The sequence below is a fragment of the Mytilus edulis genome, chromosome 6 (genome assembly GCF_963676685.1).
Source record: "Mytilus edulis chromosome 6, xbMytEdul2.2, whole genome shotgun sequence".
In the NCBI taxonomy this organism is placed as follows: domain Eukaryota; kingdom Metazoa; phylum Mollusca; class Bivalvia; order Mytilida; family Mytilidae; genus Mytilus; species Mytilus edulis.
The window spans coordinates 24,404,958-24,426,575 of NC_092349.1; the positions used below are offsets into that span (position 1 = coordinate 24,404,958).

The following is a 21,618-nucleotide window of genomic DNA, read 5'->3' on the forward strand; positions in this document are numbered from 1 at the left end:
CTTCAGTGTGCACTAAAACAATTTTCTTTTTATGCCCCACCTACGATAGTAGAGGGGCATTATGTTTTCTGGTCTGTGGCTCCGTTCGTGTGTCCGTCCGGGCGTTCGTCTGTGCGTCCGTCCGTCCGTCCGTTCGTCTGTACGTCCGTTCAGGTTAAAGTTTTTGGTCAAGGTAGTTTTTGATGAAATTGAAGTCCAATCAACTTGAAGCTTAGTACATATGTTCCCTATAGTATAATCTTTCTAATTTTAATGCCAAATTAGATTATTACCCATTTTTTACAGTCCATGGAACATGGAAAAGGATAGTGCGAGTTGGGCATCCGTATACTTTGGACACATTCTTGTTTGTATCTATTTAAATGAGACTAAATAACTTCCAACCAACATCAAGAACATGCACAATAATTTCTAAATATTGTTAAATACAACTTCTCTTCCATAAAGTGATTATTGAACTGGTTTAGTACCTGATACTTTTTTTTATTTCTGCAGCATACTATAGGTGCCTTTTTTGAATTTTCCATACACTCTAGGTGCCCTTTTAAAAGATTTTAGCGCGCTCTAGGTGCCCTTTTTCAATTAAGTTACCATGCCCTTTTTGTGTAATAGGGGAAACACTACACACCCTACACCAATCATTCAATAATTTGCAAAATCTCAAATATTATTCATTGATCTCTTTATAATGACATATTTGTTGTTGGTTTAGGTTCACTGGTTTTTATTTCAAGTATATATAAATAAGACAACATTCTGCATTGTATAGGTAAAATTAATGCAACAGTTACCTATTATTTAACGTTTTGCAGTTTTTGAAATTAATGATATATATGTGTATAATTATTAATGAAAGATTACTTGATTGTATTTCAGGGTAAGACTCCTTATGATCTGGTAACATTACACGGCTTTGATAATGAAGAGGAAAAAAGGAAGAAGGAAGAAGTGATGGACTTCCTTAAGGTAAATAGTCTTGTCTTACTTGAAAAGATATTCACAGATTATAAAAGACAAAACAGACTTGGTACAAAGAAATTACAATAAAACGGCTGCCTATAGTTTTCAATGTCATTGTAGTATTTGTTATAAGTTAACAATGTAAGCTGACAATTCCAAGCTTGTTGTCTAAATTGTTTTACATTGTCTTATCGGGGCCTATTATAGCTGACTATGCGGTATCAGCTTGACATCTCCTAGGTAAATACATCACATCATGTTCTTGTATGTTTTCACTCCAATTTTGAATGTAAAGTTCTATATTAAAGTAGTCCTTTCCCTAAAAAATATATAGTGCTTTTGATGTCATTGTTTACTTATACTAACCAAAAATTTTGCAGAAATGAAACTTTTAGTGAAAGTGTAGTTTAAACCATTTTTGTCGAGCCTGCAACTTTTGTCGCAGAAAGCTCGACAAAGGGATAGTGATGCAGCGACGGCGGTGGCGGTGGCGTTAGCTAACTACTTTAAATTAAATGACTCATGTTACGAAGTTTCAGTCAGTCACATGTCCAATGTCTTCATTTTCCTGGTTCAGTGACTACTTGAAAAAAAGTTAAGACTTGTTGTAATGTTAATTTCTCTCTTATTATAAGTAATAGGATAACTATATTTGGTATGTACATACCTTGCAAGGTCTTCATGCCCGTCAGACCGTTTTCACTTGACCTCGACCTCATTTCATGGATCAGTGAACAAGGTTAAGTTTTGGTTGTCAAATCCATATCTCAGATTCTGTAAGCAATAGGTCTAGCATATTCAGTGTATGGAAGGACTGTAAGGTGTACATGTCCAACTGACAGTTGCCATATGACCTTGACCTCATTTTCATGGTTCAGTGGTTATACTTAAGTTTTTGTGTTTTTTTGTCTGTTTTCTTATACTGTATGCAATAGGTCTACTTTATTTGGTGTATGGAATGATTTTAAGGTGTATATGTCTAGCTGGCAGGTGTCATCTGACCTTGACCTCATTTTCATGGTTTTTGAGTTTTTGTCTTTTTTTATGCCCCACCTACGATAGTAGAGGGGCATTATGTTTTCTGGTCTGTGCCTCCGTTCGTCCGTTCGTTCGTTCGTCCGTTCGTTCGTCCCGCTTCAGGTTAAAGTTTTTGGTCAAGGTAGTTTTTGATGAAGCTGAAGTCCAATCAACTTGAAACTTAGTACACTGGTTGCTTATGATTTGATCTTTCTAATTTTAAAGCCAAATTAAACTTTTGATCCCAATTTCACGGTCCACTGAACATAGAAATGAAAGTGTGAGTTTCAGGTTAAAGTTTTTGGTCAAGTTAGTTTTTGATGAAGCTGAAGTCCAATCAACTTGAAACTTAGTACATTTGTTCCTTATGATATGATCTTTCTAATTTTAAAGCCAAATTAGACTTTTGACCCAAATTTCATGGTCCACTGAACATAGAAAAGAAAGTGCGAGTTTCAGGTTAAAGTTTTTGGTCAAGGTAGTTTTTGATGAAGCTGAAGTCCAATCAACTTGAAACTTAGTACACTTGTTGCTTATGATATGATCTTTCTAATTTTAAAGCCAAATTAGACTTTTGATCCCAATTTCACGGTCTACTGAACATATAGAAAATGAAAGTGAGAGTTTCGGGTTAAAGTTTTTGGTCAAGGTAGTTTTTGATGAAGTTGAAGACCAAACAACTTGAAACTTAGTACACATGTTCCATATGGTATGATCTTTCTAAATTTAATGCAAATTTAGATTTTTTTTATCCAATTTCACGGTCCATTGCACATGGAAATTGATAGTGTGAGTGGGACATCCGTGTACTTAGGACACATTCTTGTTTTCAAATACTATATGCAATAGGTCAACTATATTTTATATCTTTATAAGTTAACCTATTGTATACAGTATTCCATATACCCAATTAGTATATGGAAATATTTTATGATCTTTATGTCATTGGTACAGGTTTTATTTGACCTTGACCTAATTTCACGGTTCATTGCCCAGTGTTTGTGTTTTGGTCTGTTTTTCTTAAACTAAAGCAATATGTGAATAATATTTGTTGTATGAAAGAATTGATAGCTGTACATGCCTGCCTGGCATGGTTCATCTGACCTTTACCTCATTTTCGTGGTTCATTGGTCCATGTTTAGTTTTCTTGGTTAATGTTAAGTTTATGTGACAGTTGTAATAAACTTTATATTTAGGACTATCAACATAATATCAATGATTAGTAAAGAAGGCGAGACATTTCAGCGTGTACACTCTTGTTAGACATAATTTAATTGCTCATGAGTTTGTATTAAAAATTTAGGATTAATGCACTCCATACTATATTTATTTAAGATTTCCAGAAAAATCTGAGGCTATGTTTAGTAGCTACCTTCTGACCGTTGGTATTTTACTACAAGTGAAAACATTAAACCTGGATTAAAAATTGGCAGATAGAAAGGTGATACATGTACATTTTAGGATATACCTGCTTTGTATGAAGTTATGCTTAGGTAAAAAATTAAGAAAGCTGTGACAATTGAAAAATGAAAAAATTGTTGGAATAGGTAGGGATTTTGAATTGGTGGTCTGACACCTTTAAAGCAAGAAACTGTGAATCACAAAAATCAGAAAACAATTTTTTTAGCTCACCTGGCTTAAAAAGCCAAGTTAGCTTTTCTCATCACTTGGCGTCCGTCGTCTGTTGTCCATTGTTGTCATTCGTCATCGTTAACTTTGACAAAAATCTTCTACTCTGAAACTACTGGACCAAATTTAACCAAAATTGGCCACAATCATCGTTAGGATATCTAGTTTAAAAAATGTGTCCGATGACCTCGCCTACCAACCAAATTTGCCGTTATGGCTAAAAGTAGAACATAGGGGTAAAATGCAAGTTTTGTCTATTATTTTTAGCTCATCTGGCCCAGAGGGCCAAGTGAGCTTTTCCCCTCACTTTGCGTCCGTCGTCCGTCGTTGTCCGTCGTCGTCGTCCTTCGTTAGCTTTTACAAAAAATCTTCTCCTCTGAAACTACTGGGCCAAATTAAGCCAAACTTGGCCACTATCATCATTGGGGTATCTAGTTTAAAAAAATGTGTGGCGTGACCCGGCCAACCAACGAAGATGGCCGCCATGGCTAAAAATAGAACATAGGGGTAAAATGTAGATTTTGACCTTTAACTCTGAAACCAAAGCATTTAGAGCAAATCTGACAGGGGTAAAATTGTTTATCAGGAGAAGACTTATCTTCTAAAACTACTGGTCCAAATTTAACCATACTTGGCCATAATCATCATTGAGGTATCTAGTTTAAAAAATGTCAACCAACCAAGATGCCGCCTTGGCTAAAAATAGAACATATGGGTAAAATGTAGATTTTGGCTTATAACTCTGAAACCAAAGCATTAAGAGCAATTCAGACATGGGGGTTAAATTGTTTTGCAAGTCAAGATCTATCTGTCCTGAAATTTTTAGATGAATCCGACAACTGGTTGTTTGATTGCTGCCCCTGAATTGGAAATTTTTAAGGACATTTTGCTGTTTTTGGTTATTTTCATTAATATTATTATAGATAGAGATAAACTGTAAACAGCAATAATGTTCAGCAAAGTAAGATTCACAAATAAGTCAACATGACCAAAAAGGTCAGTTGACCCCTTAAGGAGTTATTGCCCTTTATAGTCAATTTTTAATAATTTTGTAAATTTTCCTCTGTAACAAATGGGCTAAGTTCATTATAAATTGAGATAAGTGTAAGAAGCAAGAATGTTCAGTAAGGTAAGATCTACAAACACATCACCATCACCAAAACACAATTTTGTCATGAATCCATCTGTGTCCTTTGTTTAATATGCACATAGACCAAGGTGAGCGACACGTTTTAAATATTATAAATAGAGAAAATCTGAAAGGAACAAAAATGTTCAGCATGATGAGCTCTACCAATTGTCCATATACATCAAAACTGTTAGACATATTCTTATAGAAGTTATTGTCCATAAATGACAAGTTTTACCATTTTTTTCATTTTTGCCTATTATCATGAAAACTATGATATTTAGAGAGAAACATTTTTTTCCGTTTTGCCTTATATGATTTAAATTATAATAGATAAATAAACACTTTAAATCACACAAATGATCAGCAAGGCAAGATATATTTAAAAGTAAATTTTTGTCTCTGTAGTTTATAGTAGACTGTTACTCCTCATAGGAGTGATTGCCCTTAAATGAGGTTTTTTTTTTACCTTCGTTTGTGTTTTGAGCAAAAACTAAAGAAGATAGAGTGAAATTAAACAGACTAAAAAATCAGTAATACAAGATCAACAAAAATAGAGATTTTTGTCGTGAAGTCTTATCTTGTCTACAACGTTGGAGAGTGTCTTTTGTTTGATATGCACATAGACCAAGGTGAGCGACACAGGCTCTTTAGAGCCTCTAGTTTTCTTAACTGATCATTACAAATAAAGGTAGCCACGTTACATGCATTACAACACATATTGCCAGATTGGAACCTAAAACCTGAAAACCTGAATATGTGCTATTTTCTTGCAATTAAACAATGGAATAAATAAAACATACTTTAAGAAATGATGCATTTTCTCCATTATGAGTATGGTTGATAACACTATACTGTTTTCGAACTTGGCAATAACTGCTTCTGACAAAAAACAAATATATGAATTATTTGAAAAAGGACATCACATTACAAATCATTAGTAAAATATTGTTTGTCGTCCATTATTTGGGTATTAGGATTTATGACCGAAATCACCATCACACAACTCAAGTGCCAGTTAGTGTGGGTTGTATCATCAGCCTGGTCAAACGAACAACTTGAAAATATGTATTCCCAACTTCTCTATAAAGAATAATGTGTCTGACATATGTATTTCTTGATCTTTTATGCATTTTCTAAACATTATGTGCAAATTATGGGCAAATTTGAAATTTATCTAAAAATCATTATTTTCATTGACAAAAATAGGCCTTTAAAATTAAGCTTTTTACTTAATTTTGTAAATATCAAAATAAACCAATGAAATTTGGTTTTTTAAACAGTCATCTACAATTAGGGCAAAATAAAACAAAACATTTGATTGTATGTTCTTGCACGCCTGAGAAAACATTTTCTTATACTAAGAGGAATAACTCAATGTGTTCACTCACTAATTTTATTAAGTATAGTCTGTTTCACCAATTATCTAGCAAAGAACGAAATCATTTTCTTTGTAATTTTTTTATACCACCGAAAAAAATCTATCTTGTCAAATGTGTTTGGTGAATTGATATATTTTGAAATTTCAAATTGAGACAAAATGGGGATGTGGAATTTTGTTTTTTCGTTTTCGTTAAGCAATTGAAAACCAATAAATTAAAGGGAGATTTGCATTCTTTACAACTTTCATTGGTTGGACTGTATACTTCAGACCTCAGACTCAATGCAATTACACCAAACCAGTCATATAAAATGTATAGGCCTAAGTTTGTCAAAGGAGGTTATACATGATTTATGACAATGCAAATACTAAACTTAAGAATATAAATGAATATCTTTAACCAATGAATTCAAAATACTAATATCTATTTAATTTCACAAATATGTACTGAATAAGCATCATGTAAATTCTTAAATAAAGAAACATGAAATTTATAGTTTTAAACAAGGAAAATAACATTGAACATTCTGAAACTGATTATTCTAGTAAGGGAGACAACTACATATGCACTTTCATACTTAGTCAACGTGCATCACTATGCATTATCTTTAAATAATGCGGCGAAGAGGAATGATTTTGTTCAATACAATTACTGTACCTATTATAACAAATAGATGCAAACAACAGAATCAAAGTTGGAAATAAGTAAAGAATTACGGTCATTCAAGATAATTGTCTGTGTCTAGTTAAAATAAGTTGTGATTGAATAGGGCATTTCAACTTCCTGTAAAATATAGAGTTATTGTCCTTTAAACCTAGTGGCAGGTAGAAAGGCTATTAAAATATGTGTATTAAACTATTTGACAACTTTTCACATGGGGCATGATAGTTTATAGCATATTTTTCTTTTGTAGACTGCCATGTCAAAGACATCCCCAGAAGTAACTCTTAACACCCATTCACAGGAATCTGTAGCACCAGTAGTTGAAGGTTATGATCTAATGTTAATTATTCAGATACCGGCTGAAATGATTTATAATTACTTGTTTCTAATATACGGAAACCTTGATATCTGCTTATAATGTTATAATGAAAAATGATGAAAGACAACAACAAATTGATGGGAAAAGTGAAGTAGGCTCTTGATGAAGATTGATTGATTTCAGATCACCATGATCACATTAACTTTAAAATCATTCTCATCTAATTTATACTTTCCTCAACGTGCTGAATATATTTTGGATAATCATTCTTACTAGTTCCTCTCACAAGGCATGTGACGTCAAAATCATTCTTAATAGTTGCTGTCACAAGGCATGTGACGTCAACACACAGGTCGAATTTAAGCTTTTTTGTGTACTGGCCAGCCGGACCAGTGGACTGAAAATATACTGGTCCTGCTCCAAATCTACTGGTCCTGCACAAATGAAATTCATTTGACAAACACTAATATAAATGAGAGATGTTTACGTTTATTTTCATGATTTTCCCTTCCTTTGTTTCCTCTCCTTTATTCTCGTAGTTTTTTAGTGCTGTTCTGATTGTTCATTAGCAAGTACAGAATCTAACTTAAAATTTGTAGATACTGTTACACAAATACGTTCCTTATATAGTATAAAAAGGAGATGTGGTATGATTGCCAATGAGACAACTATCCACAAAAGACCAAAATGACACAGACATTAACAACTATAGGTCACCGTACGGTCTTCGACAATGAGCAAAGCCCATACCGCATAGTCAGCTATAAAAGGCCCTGATAAGACAATGTAAAACAATTCAAACGAGAAAACTAACGGTCTGTCACTGCAAATTTTTCACATGATATACATAATACAATCCATTACATTGCAATCAACTACATGTATATAATTCAAACATTCGCGTTTATTTACCTATGGTTTTTGTCGAGCCTGCAACTTTTGTTGCAGAAAGCTCGACATAGGGATAGTGATCCGGCGGCGGCGGCGGCGGTGTTAGCTCACTTCTTAAAAGCTATATATTTCAGAGGGTGGAAGACCTGGTTGCTTCATATTTTGTATATAGATGCCTCATGTTACGAAGTTTCCGTCAGTCACATGTCCATTGTCCTTGACCTCATTTCCATGGTTCAGTGACCACTTGAAAAAAAAGTTCAGATTTTTTGTAATGTTAAATTCTCTCTTACTATAAGTAATAGGATAACTATATTTAGTATGTATGTACCTTGCAAGGTCCTCATGCCTGTTAGACAATTTTCACTTGACCTCAACTTCATTTCATGGATCAGTGAACAAGGTTAAGTTTTGGTGGTCAAGTCCATATCTCAGATACTATAAGCAATAGGTCTAGTATATTCGGTGTATGGAAGGACTGTAAGGTGTACATGTCCAACTGGCAGGTGTCATCTGACCTTGACCTCATTTTCATGGTTCAGTGGTTGTAGTTAAGTTTTTGTGTTTTGGTCTGTTTTTCTCATACTTTATGCAATAGCTATACTATATTTGTTGTATGGCATGATTGTAAGGTATACATGTCTAACGGGCAGAAGTCATCTGACCTTGACCTCATTTTCATGGTTCAGTGGTCAAAGTTCAGTTTTTGAGTTTTGGTCTTTTTATCTAATACTATGTCATAGGTTAACTTTATTTGATGTATGGAAATATTTTATGATCTATATGTCAGTCGTGCAGGTTTTATTTGACCTTGACCTGGGTTTTACGGTTCATTGCTCAGTGTTAAGTTTTTGTGTTTTGGTCTATTTTCCATTCATGTCCAGTGAAGGATGTTTATTCAATATTGTCGACATCGCGATATCTACAATGTTAACACGATATAGTGTCAACATTGTTTACATTGTTTGAACTCTTATATAATGTATACAGCCTTAACGTCGCGATGTATACAATGTTAAAACGATGTTGTGGAAAACTCGTTTACACTGTTTGAACCCTTATATATCGTTTACATCGTTGACATCGTTAACATTGCGATGTATACAATGTAAACACGATGTCGTGTCAACATCGTTGACATTGTTTGAACTCTTATATATTGTTTACATCGTTGACATCGTTACCATCGCGATGTTTACAATGTAAACACGATGTCGTGTCAACATTGTTGACATTGTTTGAAATTTTATATATTGTTTACATCGTTGACATCGTTAACATCGTGATGTTTACAAGGTTAACACGATGTCGTGTGAACATCGTTGACATTGTTTAAACTCTTATATATTGTTTACATCGTTGACATCGTTAACATCGCTATGTACACAATATTAAACCAATATCTAGTCAACTTCGTCAACATTGTTTGAACTCTTATATATTGTTTACATCGTTGACATCGTTAACATAGCGATGTATACATATAAGAAGATGCGGTATAAGTTCAAATGAGACAACTTTTTATTTAAGTTACATCTTTTATAAGTAAACCCCTATAGGTTTGACATTAATACGGAGTTTTGGTTTTTATCGAGTAGCAAGCTATGAAAGGCACAAAAAAACACTAGTGTAAAACTATTTGAACAGGAAAAATAAAGGTCTAATGTAAAAAACATGAAACCAGAAACACGTATGAACAATTCAACAAACGACAACTACTGAACGACAGATTCCTGACTAAGGACAGGTGCAATCAAATGCAGTTAGTTTAACGTTTATATACCGTAACGTACTATAGACTCATTATAAAATATAAACACGATTTTGACACAATATTGTTAGCATTGTTATGTGAGCAATTTAAACAGAAAGGTATTTATAAAAAAAAGAAGTGGTATGATTGCAAATAAGTAAAATTTCCAGTACATACATACTAACTGGCACATCTATAGATAACCGTATGGCCTTTAACATTAAGCAAAGTTTATATGGCATAGTTAACAATAAAAGACGCCGACATGAAAAATGGAAAACAATTTTAACTATATAACTAACTGCTTAACCATGTTAACTTATTTAAAAAAAAAAGAACGAAAAAAATGTATATACAACAACAACAAGATTATTGACACTATATTGTTAACATTACGAGGTATAAATTAGAGTTTAAATATGGGTATCGTATCAACATTCATGTCCAGTGAAGGATGTTTATTCAATATTGTCGACATCGCGATATCTACAATGTCAACACGATATAGTGTCAACATTGTTTACATTGTTTGAACCCTTATATAATGTATATATCGTTGACATCGCGATGTATACAATGTTAAAACGATGTTGTGTCAACATCGTTTACACTGTTTGAACCCTTATATATCGTTTACATCGTTGACATCGTTAACATTGCGATGTATACAATGTAAACACGATGTCGTGTCAACATCGTTGACATTGTTTGAACTCTTATATATTGTTTACATCGTTGACATCGTTACCATCGCGATGTTTACAATGTAAACACGATGTCGTGTCAACATTGTTGACATTGTTTGAAATTTTATATATTGTTTACATCGTTGACATCGTTAACATCGTGATGTTTACAAGGTTAACACGATGTCGTGTGAACATCGTTGACATTGTTTAAACTCTTATATATTGTTTACATCGTTGACATCGTTAACATCGCTATGTACACAATATTAAACCAATATCTAGTCAACTTCGTCAACATTGTTTGAACTCTTATATATTGTTTACATCGTTGACATCGTTAACATAGCGATGTATACATATAAGAAGATGCGGTATAAGTTCAAATGAGACAACTTTTTATTTAAGTTACATCTTTTATAAGTAAACCCCTATAGGTTTGACATTAATACGGAGTTTTGGTTTTTATCGAGTAGCAAGCTATGAAAGGCACAAAAAAACACTAGTGTAAAACTATTTGAACAGGAAAAATAAAGGTCTAATGTAAAAAACATGAAACCAGAAACACGTATGAACAATTCAACAAACGACAACTACTGAACGACAGATTCCTGACTAAGGACAGGTGCAATCAAATGCAGTTAGTTTAACGTTTATATACCGTAACGTACTATAGACTCATTATAAAATATAAACACGATTTTGACACAATATTGTTAGCATTATTATGTGAGCAATTTAAACAGAAAGGTATTTATAAAAAAAAGAAGTGGTATGATTGCAAATAAGTAAAATTTCCAGTACATACATACTAACTGGCACATCTATAGATAACCGTATGGCCTTTAACATTAATCAAAGTGTATATGGCATAGTTAACAATAAAGACGCCGACATGAAAAATGGAAAACAATTTTAACTATATAACTAACTGCTTAACCATGTTAACTAATTTAAAAAAAAAAAAGAACGAAAAAAAATGTATATACAACAACAACAAGATTATTGACACTATATTGTTAACATTACGAGGTATACGATGCGAACGATGTAAACAGAAAGGTGTAGACACTATATATACAATATAAACACGATGTTGACATAATATTGTCAACATCGCGATGTAGACGATGTGAACGATGTACACAGAAAGGTATAGACTTTATATATATAAATACAATATAAACACGAAGTTTACACGATATTGGGAAGATATTGTCAACATCGCGATGTATACGATGTGGACGATGTAAACAGAAAAGTATAGACTCTATGTATACAATATAAACACGATGTTGACACAATATTGTCAACATTGCGATGTTTACGATGTGAACGATGTAAACAGAAAGGTATAGACTTTATATATATATATATGTATATAAACAATATAAACACGATGTTGACACGATATTGTCAACATCGCGATGTATACGATGTGAACGATGTAAACAGAAAGGTATAGACTCTATATATACACGATGTTGACACAATATTGTCAACATCGCGATGTATACGATGTGAACGATGTAAACAGAAAGGTATAGACTTTATATATATATATATATATATATATATACTATATAAACACGATGTTGATACAATATTGTCAACATCGCGATGTATACGATGTGAACGATGTCAACAGAAAGTTATAGACTCTATATATACAATATAAATACGATGTTGACACAATATTGTCAACATCGCGATGTATACGATGTGAACGATGTAAACAGAAAGGTATAGACTTTATATATATATATATATATACAATATAAAAACGATGTTGACACGTTATTGTCAACATCGCGATGCATACGATGTGAACGATGTAAACAGAAAGCTATAGACTCTATACATATACAATATAAACACGATGTCGACACGATATTGTCAACATCCAGATGTATACGATGTGAACGATGTAAACAAAAAGGTATAGAACATATTGATAGGTAACAATGTAAACACAATAACGACACTACAAAGTTGACATTGCGATGTTGACAATATCGACAAAACATCGTGCACTGGACATAGTTCAAATATAAAGCTTTATTACAACTGTCACATAAACTTAACATTAACCAAGAAAACTAAACATTGATCAATGAACCATGAAAATGAGGTCAAGGTCAGATGAACCATATGCCAGGCAGACATGTACAGCTAACAATGCTTCCATACAACAATATAGTTGACTTATTGCTTATAGTATGTGGCAATTTAATCCTTTAGCAAATACTTTATGTCTACTGTAATTTCATTATTTCAATTACTGCGATAGTTGTTACTGTAAAGGTTTTATATGAAAATAAAATGTTATTGATATCTATATTTTTTAAATGCAGATACCCTTATTCGTTTGATGTGTTTGAGCTTTGATTTTGCCATTTGAATACATACTTTCCGTATTGAGTTTTCCTCAGAGTTCGGTTTTTTTGTTAATTTACTTTTTTCTTGATAATGAATGACCTGTTGCCTTAACAGATTATTGTTTTATGTGTTTAGTTTCTGAGAAAGGGGTGGACGTGGTTTTCTTATTGTTTCTTTATTGTATAACATATGAAATAGGTGAAGTTTAATCCTAACTTCCATAGATTTCTTCTATACTATGAACACTTTTTACTATTTTTTTTGTAGATACAAGATTAGTGAAAGAAACAAGTATCAACAATAGAATATTGCAGTCAATTGTCAAAGAGTTACATCAAGATAAAGAAAAACCAAAGCATGACATATTGGAGATATCTTCATCAGATCAGATATCAACAGATGATAATAAGCATGATAAGGGCACAATCACCAGAAATATTGAACATGACGAAGAACCTCAACCCAAACATGCCAAAATGAATTATCAGTTTGCTTATCCGGAGATTACAGAACCGCCGATTTCTAAACTGGCAAAGGATGAGCTGTTTAGTATAATCGGATCTGCTGTAGACTTACAAGACGAAGACGGCTATGCAAATTTAACAGTGTGGGATTTCGCTGGTGACATTGAGTATTACAACACACATCAAACGTTTTTGAATTCAGAAGCAATTTTTCTTGTCGTAGCAAATTTACATGACATAAATGACACAGTATCCTACGGTTTGTCAATTTGTGGTTCCTTATCAAATTTAAAGATATGATTATATTAAACGTAGATACGAATTTTCTTGATGATCAGTTCATATAAAAACAATGAAACTAAACATTTAAGACAGCAAATTTTAATACGTGGCTTTTTGTTAAATGATTTTAATTATTTGCTCTAAACAACACTACTTTTCGTGTTTCATTTAATATAGCCATTTACTATCTTGACTTCCATCTAGAAATTGACAATGAGGATCAGATGAAAACAAAAGTTCGTGATAAAAGAGATGCCTTCAGGTCCCAATTGTTCTTTCATTTTCTATGTAGCAACATTCTAGCAGTGTCTTCCCATTAAGTATATATCTCCAAATTGATACAATATTCTAGGACTTGTATTTCCTATCATGATGTCCTTATAAGAAGGTTACTGCTCACAAAAAAGCTGTCAAGCCAAGTGTCAAAGAGGTGCAGTTGAAATTATCCCTTCTAAAATTTTACAGACGCCATCAATAGTTGGTTAAACGTCATTGAATATCTGTTTTAAAGATGACGACTGATATGTTCCAAAAGTCGTAACTACAATCCCATCCACTTGTGTCTCGTATGTAACCTACCGAATTATACTTATCACCAGGTTTTTAAATACACGAACAACACGACGTGTGCACATGTAGAGTAGAATCTTCCCTGAGTGTATGAAATCACCCACGGTTTTTGGTTGGGTTTTCTGTTGCTCAGTCTTAAGTTCTCTACGTTGTGTTTTGAATACTTTTGATTGTCGTTTTAGTCTTTGGCGTTCTTTGTCATGTCTTTGTCAGTTTATTTTCGTCTTATGATTATAAATGTTCCTTTGCTATCTTTCCCCTCTCTTTTACACGTAAAATCGTGAAATATACTTGTAGCTTACCTATTTTATATAGACGTAAAATCGTGTAATATACTTGTAGCTAACCTATTTTATATCGTGCTTAAAAAGGTATCTCCACAAATGTTGTTTTCTTTTTATCTCATACAAACATCCTTTGTTATACGACCGCAAATATCTTGTGTTGCCTGAAGACATTTGATTTCCAAACAATAGCTTACATATTAGCGATTGGATTTTGATGAAATGTTACCACAAGGTTTCAGATAAAAAAATGAAGGTTGGGATTGATTTTTGGGGCAATGGTCTGAACTGTTATGAAAAACGGAACAAAAACAAAACTTTTCTAATACAAATGTATCAATTGTTTATTTCTTGACCATATTCAATGGGATTTAATTCAAAGTGTAGGACGTAGTGGGTTCAAATTGAATTTAGTTTGATTTTAACAACATTTGAATTCAATGGTGTTTTTTTTATATGCTTAATCTAACTATGCAGAACTTCATGGTAGGTTTGTTTATAATTTTGTAAAAAATAATTTTTAGAAAGCTATATATATGTGTCAAATATTTTATCAGAATCCAAATTCAGTTCTGTATCAAGCTTGCATGAATGAAGTGTCGATTTTAGCCCAAACTGTTTAGGGTTCGACCTCATCGCTCGTATCAAGCTGCGCCTCGCAATGTGTTTTATTAATGTATAGCATTTTGCTTTCTGCACATGGAAAATTTATGGACTCCATCATTAAATTGGCTTTATTACCAGATTACCATAGGCATGTTCCATTTGTAGTTACCACAATATCGTTCTATTTACGTCGACTCTGACGTACAAGTGAGACTTATTGTCGAATTTGTACTTACCACAAACAACAAGACGGGTTCTGAATGTGATATAGAATCTGCGTACCCTTCTTGAGCACCTCGATTCAACCCTGATTTATGCAAGGTTCATTTTGTTCTCTCGATTGTGTTCTATATAATGTTGTGCTTACTTTTTATTGTCTATTCTTTGGGTTTTTTGATCTGCCCGATCGTTATCGCTTTCTTTTTGACTGATGAATGTTGATTCGCCCGTGTGTAACTTTTGCCTCTGTTTAAACACTGATTAAAATAGTTATATTTTTTACTTGCAGTATTATAACGGTCTGCAGGATAAATCATTATGTATTTTTTATTGAATGTAGTAATTATATTCTTAAGAGACATTTCATGTGCAGTCATCCACCGAAATATTTAAATATTAATTTGTCTTTAATCACAGGCACATTCAATTTCTGGATGGATACAATACATTGTTATGGAAGCATAAACAACAAAACAGAAGCTGTATTGCTCGAAGGAGCTCACAACCTTCTAGATCCACCAGTTATTGCAATTGGTACACACAAGGACAAATTTCAGGTATTTAAATCAAAGAAACAATGGAGTAGACATGTTAATTTAGTCTCTATTTATAAAAACTTGACAATTGAATTTGCGCCTTTGAAAATATTTAGGTAATGTTAACTGGTGTTCGTATAAAAACGTAATTCTAGTTAAGTTTAGACTATGGATATTGGAAATACTTCACCAATGTATCAGATCTATAAGATACGATTAGAACACGTTTGCCACGATGTCTTATACATCTAACTGGTTGTTAATGAATCGCTGAGTCACTGTTACGTTAGAGCACAGTTTAAATAGAAACTATGGAAATTGTATAATATCTATTTCATTTTACTGTACGAATATGTACCTTTGTCATATTGATAACAATGTATATCCTTTTCTGTCCTGACGGTCATGCTCATCAATGTTGATTGTCGTGTTTGTTTTTAAAGTTGTGCTTGATCTTTCTAATTGATGATTTTACATTTCAAGGACATTTTTTAATGAAGTGTGAATGAGATGATGCTTGAAGTGCTGGGGTTTTCTTTGATAAAAGAAAACTATTAAAATATAAGCTATATTCAGTTATCATCAAAGACATTTCTCAAATATATCGAGCGCCGCTGTCAGATTTGATGGAAACTCGAAAACGATCATCATTCAATAAATCTATTTTTAAGCTGCAATTGTATTGCTAACGAAAAAAAAGTCTATAGTTTTGGCTAGTGTTAAACCTATCATTACATTATTTAATTTCTCATATTTACAAAAAACTAACTGGACTTTGCTCAACATTGACTGATACTGCAACATTGACGTGAAAAAAAGAAAATCTTGTAAAGACGTTTTCATACTGATCTTAGAAAAGTATTGATTGAACAAACTAGTAGCTCTAAGCTATATTGAAAACTAAAAAGCAAAATTATTTTTGGTGTGCTTTTCAAAAATTTGTATTGGACCATTAAGTTTGTCGTTAAATGAATGTGTTTGTATGATCTTAAAAGATATCATTCCTTAAATGTTATTGTATTTATTTTTAAGACTGACTAAACATAAACTATACATGAACGCATTTGTTTCTAGTTGCCAGAAAAGGAAAAGAGAATAAAGGAGTGCTAAAATATCAACTCAAACACAAAAAGTCCAAGTTAAAAAAATGAATTTATGTGTACCCACACTACTCGAAGATGGTATTACTATAAAAGTGTATGCAAATAAGGAGATGTGGTATGACAATGAGACAACTACCGACCAGATAAAAATGATAAGCACGCATACAATGTAGGTAACCGTACAACAACGAGAATAATACACACCATATAGTCCTCGAAATATATAAAATTGAAACAAAGGAAAAACGTATGGCCTTATTAATAGCGACACAATTTGTGAACATGCAACCCTCCCCATTGGATCGGTACGAAGCACAAACCAATCAGCATAAAAACAAAAGACTCAAAGCCGGCTTAAAAACATATGAAATAATTGAATGCGAAAACTAACAGCCTAATTTATATCATAACAATTTACGAAAGCCAGAGTATTTATACATCCGCTCTAGAAAAAAAGACACAGAAAAGTACAGATATGAGAATAGTAATAGTTACAGCCAAAAACATCTTATAACAAATCATGTATCTAAGACTGTTTAAGTTAAATGATACTGAAATAATACAGTATCACTGTTTTTGTTTTTGCGAAAGGACGAAGAACAATGCAGAAAACGTCTCGAATCATACACTGATAAAATCTTTAAAGATTCCAAACTTCACCTTAGATCAATTCACCTGATCTCCAACACAGAGGATGTAGAAGATGCTTTTGAAAAATTGAGGAATGATATATTTGCCACAGCAAAGAGTACCGCAAATTGGAATCGAGAATATCCTGTTAAATTTATTCAGATGGAAAAAGCCATCAACTATGAACTTACGATCGGAAAACAAATAATTTCTTTTGAAAGATTAAAAGAACTAGGTGAGAAAATACCACTTCCGATAACTGATAACAAGGAGCTTCATCTCTTTCTCAGGTATGAACATGAACATGAAATTGGTAACGTGATATTTTTTGAAGACATTCCGTCATACATCATACTTGATCCCCAATGGTTAGCAAATGCCTTTAAATGCATTGTTACAGCCCAGCAGTTTCAATTTGAATTACCACACTTACAATGGGACAACTTAAAAAAAACAGGAAAGATGGATCCTAAGCTATTGGAAGAAATATTCAAGAAACAATCAGCAGACATGAGAATTCATAAAGAGCATATACTGGAAGTAATTGAAAAGTTTGACATTATCATCTATCCATTGCTACTGACGGAAAGTGGAAATGTACAAAGGGAGCATAGTTTTTATGTTCCATGCATGCTTCAAACATTAAAAATTAAGGATATTGATGTATTGTTTAACGTTCCAAATGCTAGCAAGTCTACATGTTTGTGTTTTGTCTTTAGTTTTTTACCGCCGTATCTAATCAGCAATCTGATTGTCTCTTGTCTACGAGAATATCCTCTAGCAGTGGTAAAGGGCGAGATAGGTCTCTTCAAGGATTGTTGTGTATTTAATATTGACAGAACTGGCTGTGCAAAATTTGTATTAGCAAAGAGTAGCCATATGATTCAGCTGCAAGTATGGCAATGGGATGAAGTAGATACAGAGGTTAACCAAGCTGTTTTAAAAGTTGTCGAAAGAGAAATCAACAGAATTGTCAACACGCGATACAAGTTGAAAACGGTATCTTTCGAGAAAAAATGGAAGTGTGAGACCACCAGTTTCTCCTTTGACACAGGATTCCTAGAATTTGATCAAGTAAATGATGGGAAAAATTATTATTGCGAAGAACATGCGACAGTTCATAAATATAAAGACTATTGGTCTGGTGAGAAATCAAAGGTAATGTTTCTATTTGCTTTAGATTATTTTCATTTAGTGGGCATATATTTGTGACATGATGAAATCCAATTATTGGTAATTTGTGTATTGTGACAAATAAAGTACGAAGTTGAGGAACATTGAGATCCCAAATTCCTACAAGTGTTGCCAAATACAGCTAAGGTAAGCTATGCCTGAGGTAGAAAAGCCTTAGTATTTAAAAAAATTCAAAAGTTTGTAAACAGTTAATTTATAAATGTAACAATATATGAATATCAATGATAATTCATGTCAGCACAGAATGTGCTGACTACTGGGCTTGTGATACCCTTTGGGAAATAAATCTCTACCGGCAGTGGTTGTAAATAAACTCATCATAGATACCAGGACTAAATTTTATATATACCGCTGTTCGAAAGTCATAGATCTATTGAGAGAAAACAGATCCGTGTTACAAACTAAAACTGAGGTAAACACATCAACTATAAGAGGAAAACAACAAAACTTTTGTTTTACAGGAAATGTACGCAAAACCCGACTAACTTCAAACATTTGCGTAATCCACACTATAACTTATAATTTAAAGCTCACCTAACCGTATTCGATCAGAGACAGAGTTTTCATTAATAAACTTGAAAAAAGTCTTGTGAGGTTCTTATGTGTCTTCTTTTTCTGTTTGTTCAGAATGATTTGTTCAACCTGTTCATTCACTATTGAGGGTTATGATTCATATTCCGACGCAATTCATAAAAAGTGACCAAAAAGGTATCGCATGAGAGAAGCTAAAAAACATACACACTTTTTAGATTTTTTGTGGGACCTTCATATAAAATAAAGGTTGCATTATAAATATATGAATAGCTTTTCATAGATCAAAGAACAATTTGCGAAAAATATACAGGTTACCCTAGGGTCTTCATCGATTCCTATTTCTGTTCCAGGTTGAAAAACAAATAACATGACACGAAAAATATCACGAAAAGCGAACAGTTGAGTTATATTTATTTAAATTTTTGAAATCATAAATGAACTTTCAGATAATTTACAGCCAGCCTACAGGCTTCACGTCCACACCTGACAATTTTTTAAGTACCTCCTTTTCAAGCATGTTAAGTGCTTTCCTAAAATTAATGTGATCGTCTACAGGATTAAAGCTGTATAGCGAAAATATTAATGTGATTTTTAAGCAAATTATCCATCCTATTTCACTTGTTTATGATCGTATCATACTATGCTATATGAAAAATAAAGAAATGTTACTGACCGGTATGTTGCTATTATATTCTAAGTTGTTTTATGTATGTTCAAGGTAATGAAATACATGTAATAATGCATCTTCAATCAATTGAAAAGAACGCCATGTTTACTTGGTTGCGTTGAATATCATAGCATTTTGAATAGCCCCTAAATACCTATCTTTGTCGAACAACATACAACGTAGCTAGCTCATTTAAAAAAAATGCTCCACTGTAAAATTATTGTTGAATGGAAATACTTCTAGTATATCTTTTAGAACATTGTGTCATGCTTTGTACAAATCTCGCATGCTTGCAATGATATATATGTATATCTTTTTTATAGTTTTTTAATTATTCAAATAAATTTGACGTAATTTTGAACATGCTGAATATTCTGACGTCAACATGAATTTTCTGGCTAGCATTAATTCTGTGTTCTATCCTTTTTCACTATCCCGGTGTATTTACTGCCTTGACTATATTTGTAGGTCTACCTACCTGTTAATAGATGGCAATTATATAGCATAAGTTTGTACCATAACATATTTCATTGATATTTTAGGCTTCCCGTAGAATAAGTAGTGATCAACAGAATTACGTCAGAATGTCAATGATAGTTCTAGAGGTATTATCAGGCGTTTTATACGATCGCTTATACATAGATACAAAGACTGGAGAAATACTTGATCGTGATAAGTTGGACATAACAGAAATGTGTAAGAAATATTGTGCTTTAAAAATAAACTTTCCAAGTAAAGGCTTTAGGAAAATAAAACTTGTTGACGAGATTTCTACCAATGAAGATACTATTGGTGACGACATTCAACGGATACGTGTGATCAGAAATGAAATGCAGCATTCTTCTGTCTTTGGATTAGATGACACACGATACCAAACCCTAATCACTATAGTTCATGATATGCTAACTAGATTTGACCAGCGTAACAATCCAGCAGGTGAATCCTATGTAAAACGATTAGACGAAATCAGGAAAATGGAATTAGAGACGAGGAGTTTTAAAGAGATAAAAGAACGAATGACAGCAGGTAACTTAAGTGATATCTTTTTTTATGTTTGAAGTACAGGAACAAATCCTAAATCTTGAAAGACAGATAACACCACGCCCAAATAGAAATCGATGGAAAAGAGTACAACAGTAAAAAATCACTACGCAAAACAGTAAAACCAATGCTTTGAAGCCAACAAACAAACCTTCCCCTTCGTTCTCGACTATTGACGATTACGATCGGAAAACGGGAATACAAAAGTTTATCCTGTTTACATTTCCTTGTTAATAAAGGTAGATAAACTGCAACTTCCAATTAACAAGTCTCGTCAGATGATATAATACTTTTCTAAAACTATTAGAAAATACTTGCTTTTATACAGAAAAGAAAAATAGGAATGCAAGTACATGTGTATGCAAAACCAAATATATCAACCCCGAATTTAGAACACCTAACCATTTGTAAGTATGAAGTGCTTGTTATTTTTGTGACGTTTTGTATAATATAGTAGGCAATGAAGAAAGTGTCCATTACAATACCTCCTAATCAAAACAAATGTTCTTAAACAGCTTTTAGATATATTTAGACTTAAAAAAGTGAAAACAAATCGATATTCTGCATCATCAATTCAAACTTAAAACAAATAATAATACATACAACAAATCATCTAGATAAAGCGAACACATGCAGACTTCTAATACGTTCAGGTATTTCACATCCAATTTTTTATGGAA

The 21,618-nt window shown here is 32.7% G+C and overlaps 1 protein-coding gene across 1 annotated transcript in view; it reads left to right on the forward strand.

The window, feature by feature from the left end:
* Window positions 1-295: 295 nt before the first annotated feature.
* The window catches only part of LOC139526298 (uncharacterized), a 35,373-nt gene continuing 14,050 nt past the window's right edge, over window positions 296-21,618 (forward strand). Inside the window, exons 1-7 of the mRNA XM_071321427.1 lie at window positions 296-325; window positions 877-966; window positions 7,031-7,106; window positions 13,076-13,531; window positions 15,651-15,790; window positions 17,464-18,660; window positions 20,440-20,923. Of these exons, the coding sequence (XP_071177528.1) occupies window positions 296-325; window positions 877-966; window positions 7,031-7,106; window positions 13,076-13,531; window positions 15,651-15,790; window positions 17,464-18,660; window positions 20,440-20,923 (2,473 nt within the window). The remainder of the gene's footprint in view (window positions 326-876; window positions 967-7,030; window positions 7,107-13,075; window positions 13,532-15,650; window positions 15,791-17,463; window positions 18,661-20,439; window positions 20,924-21,618) is intronic.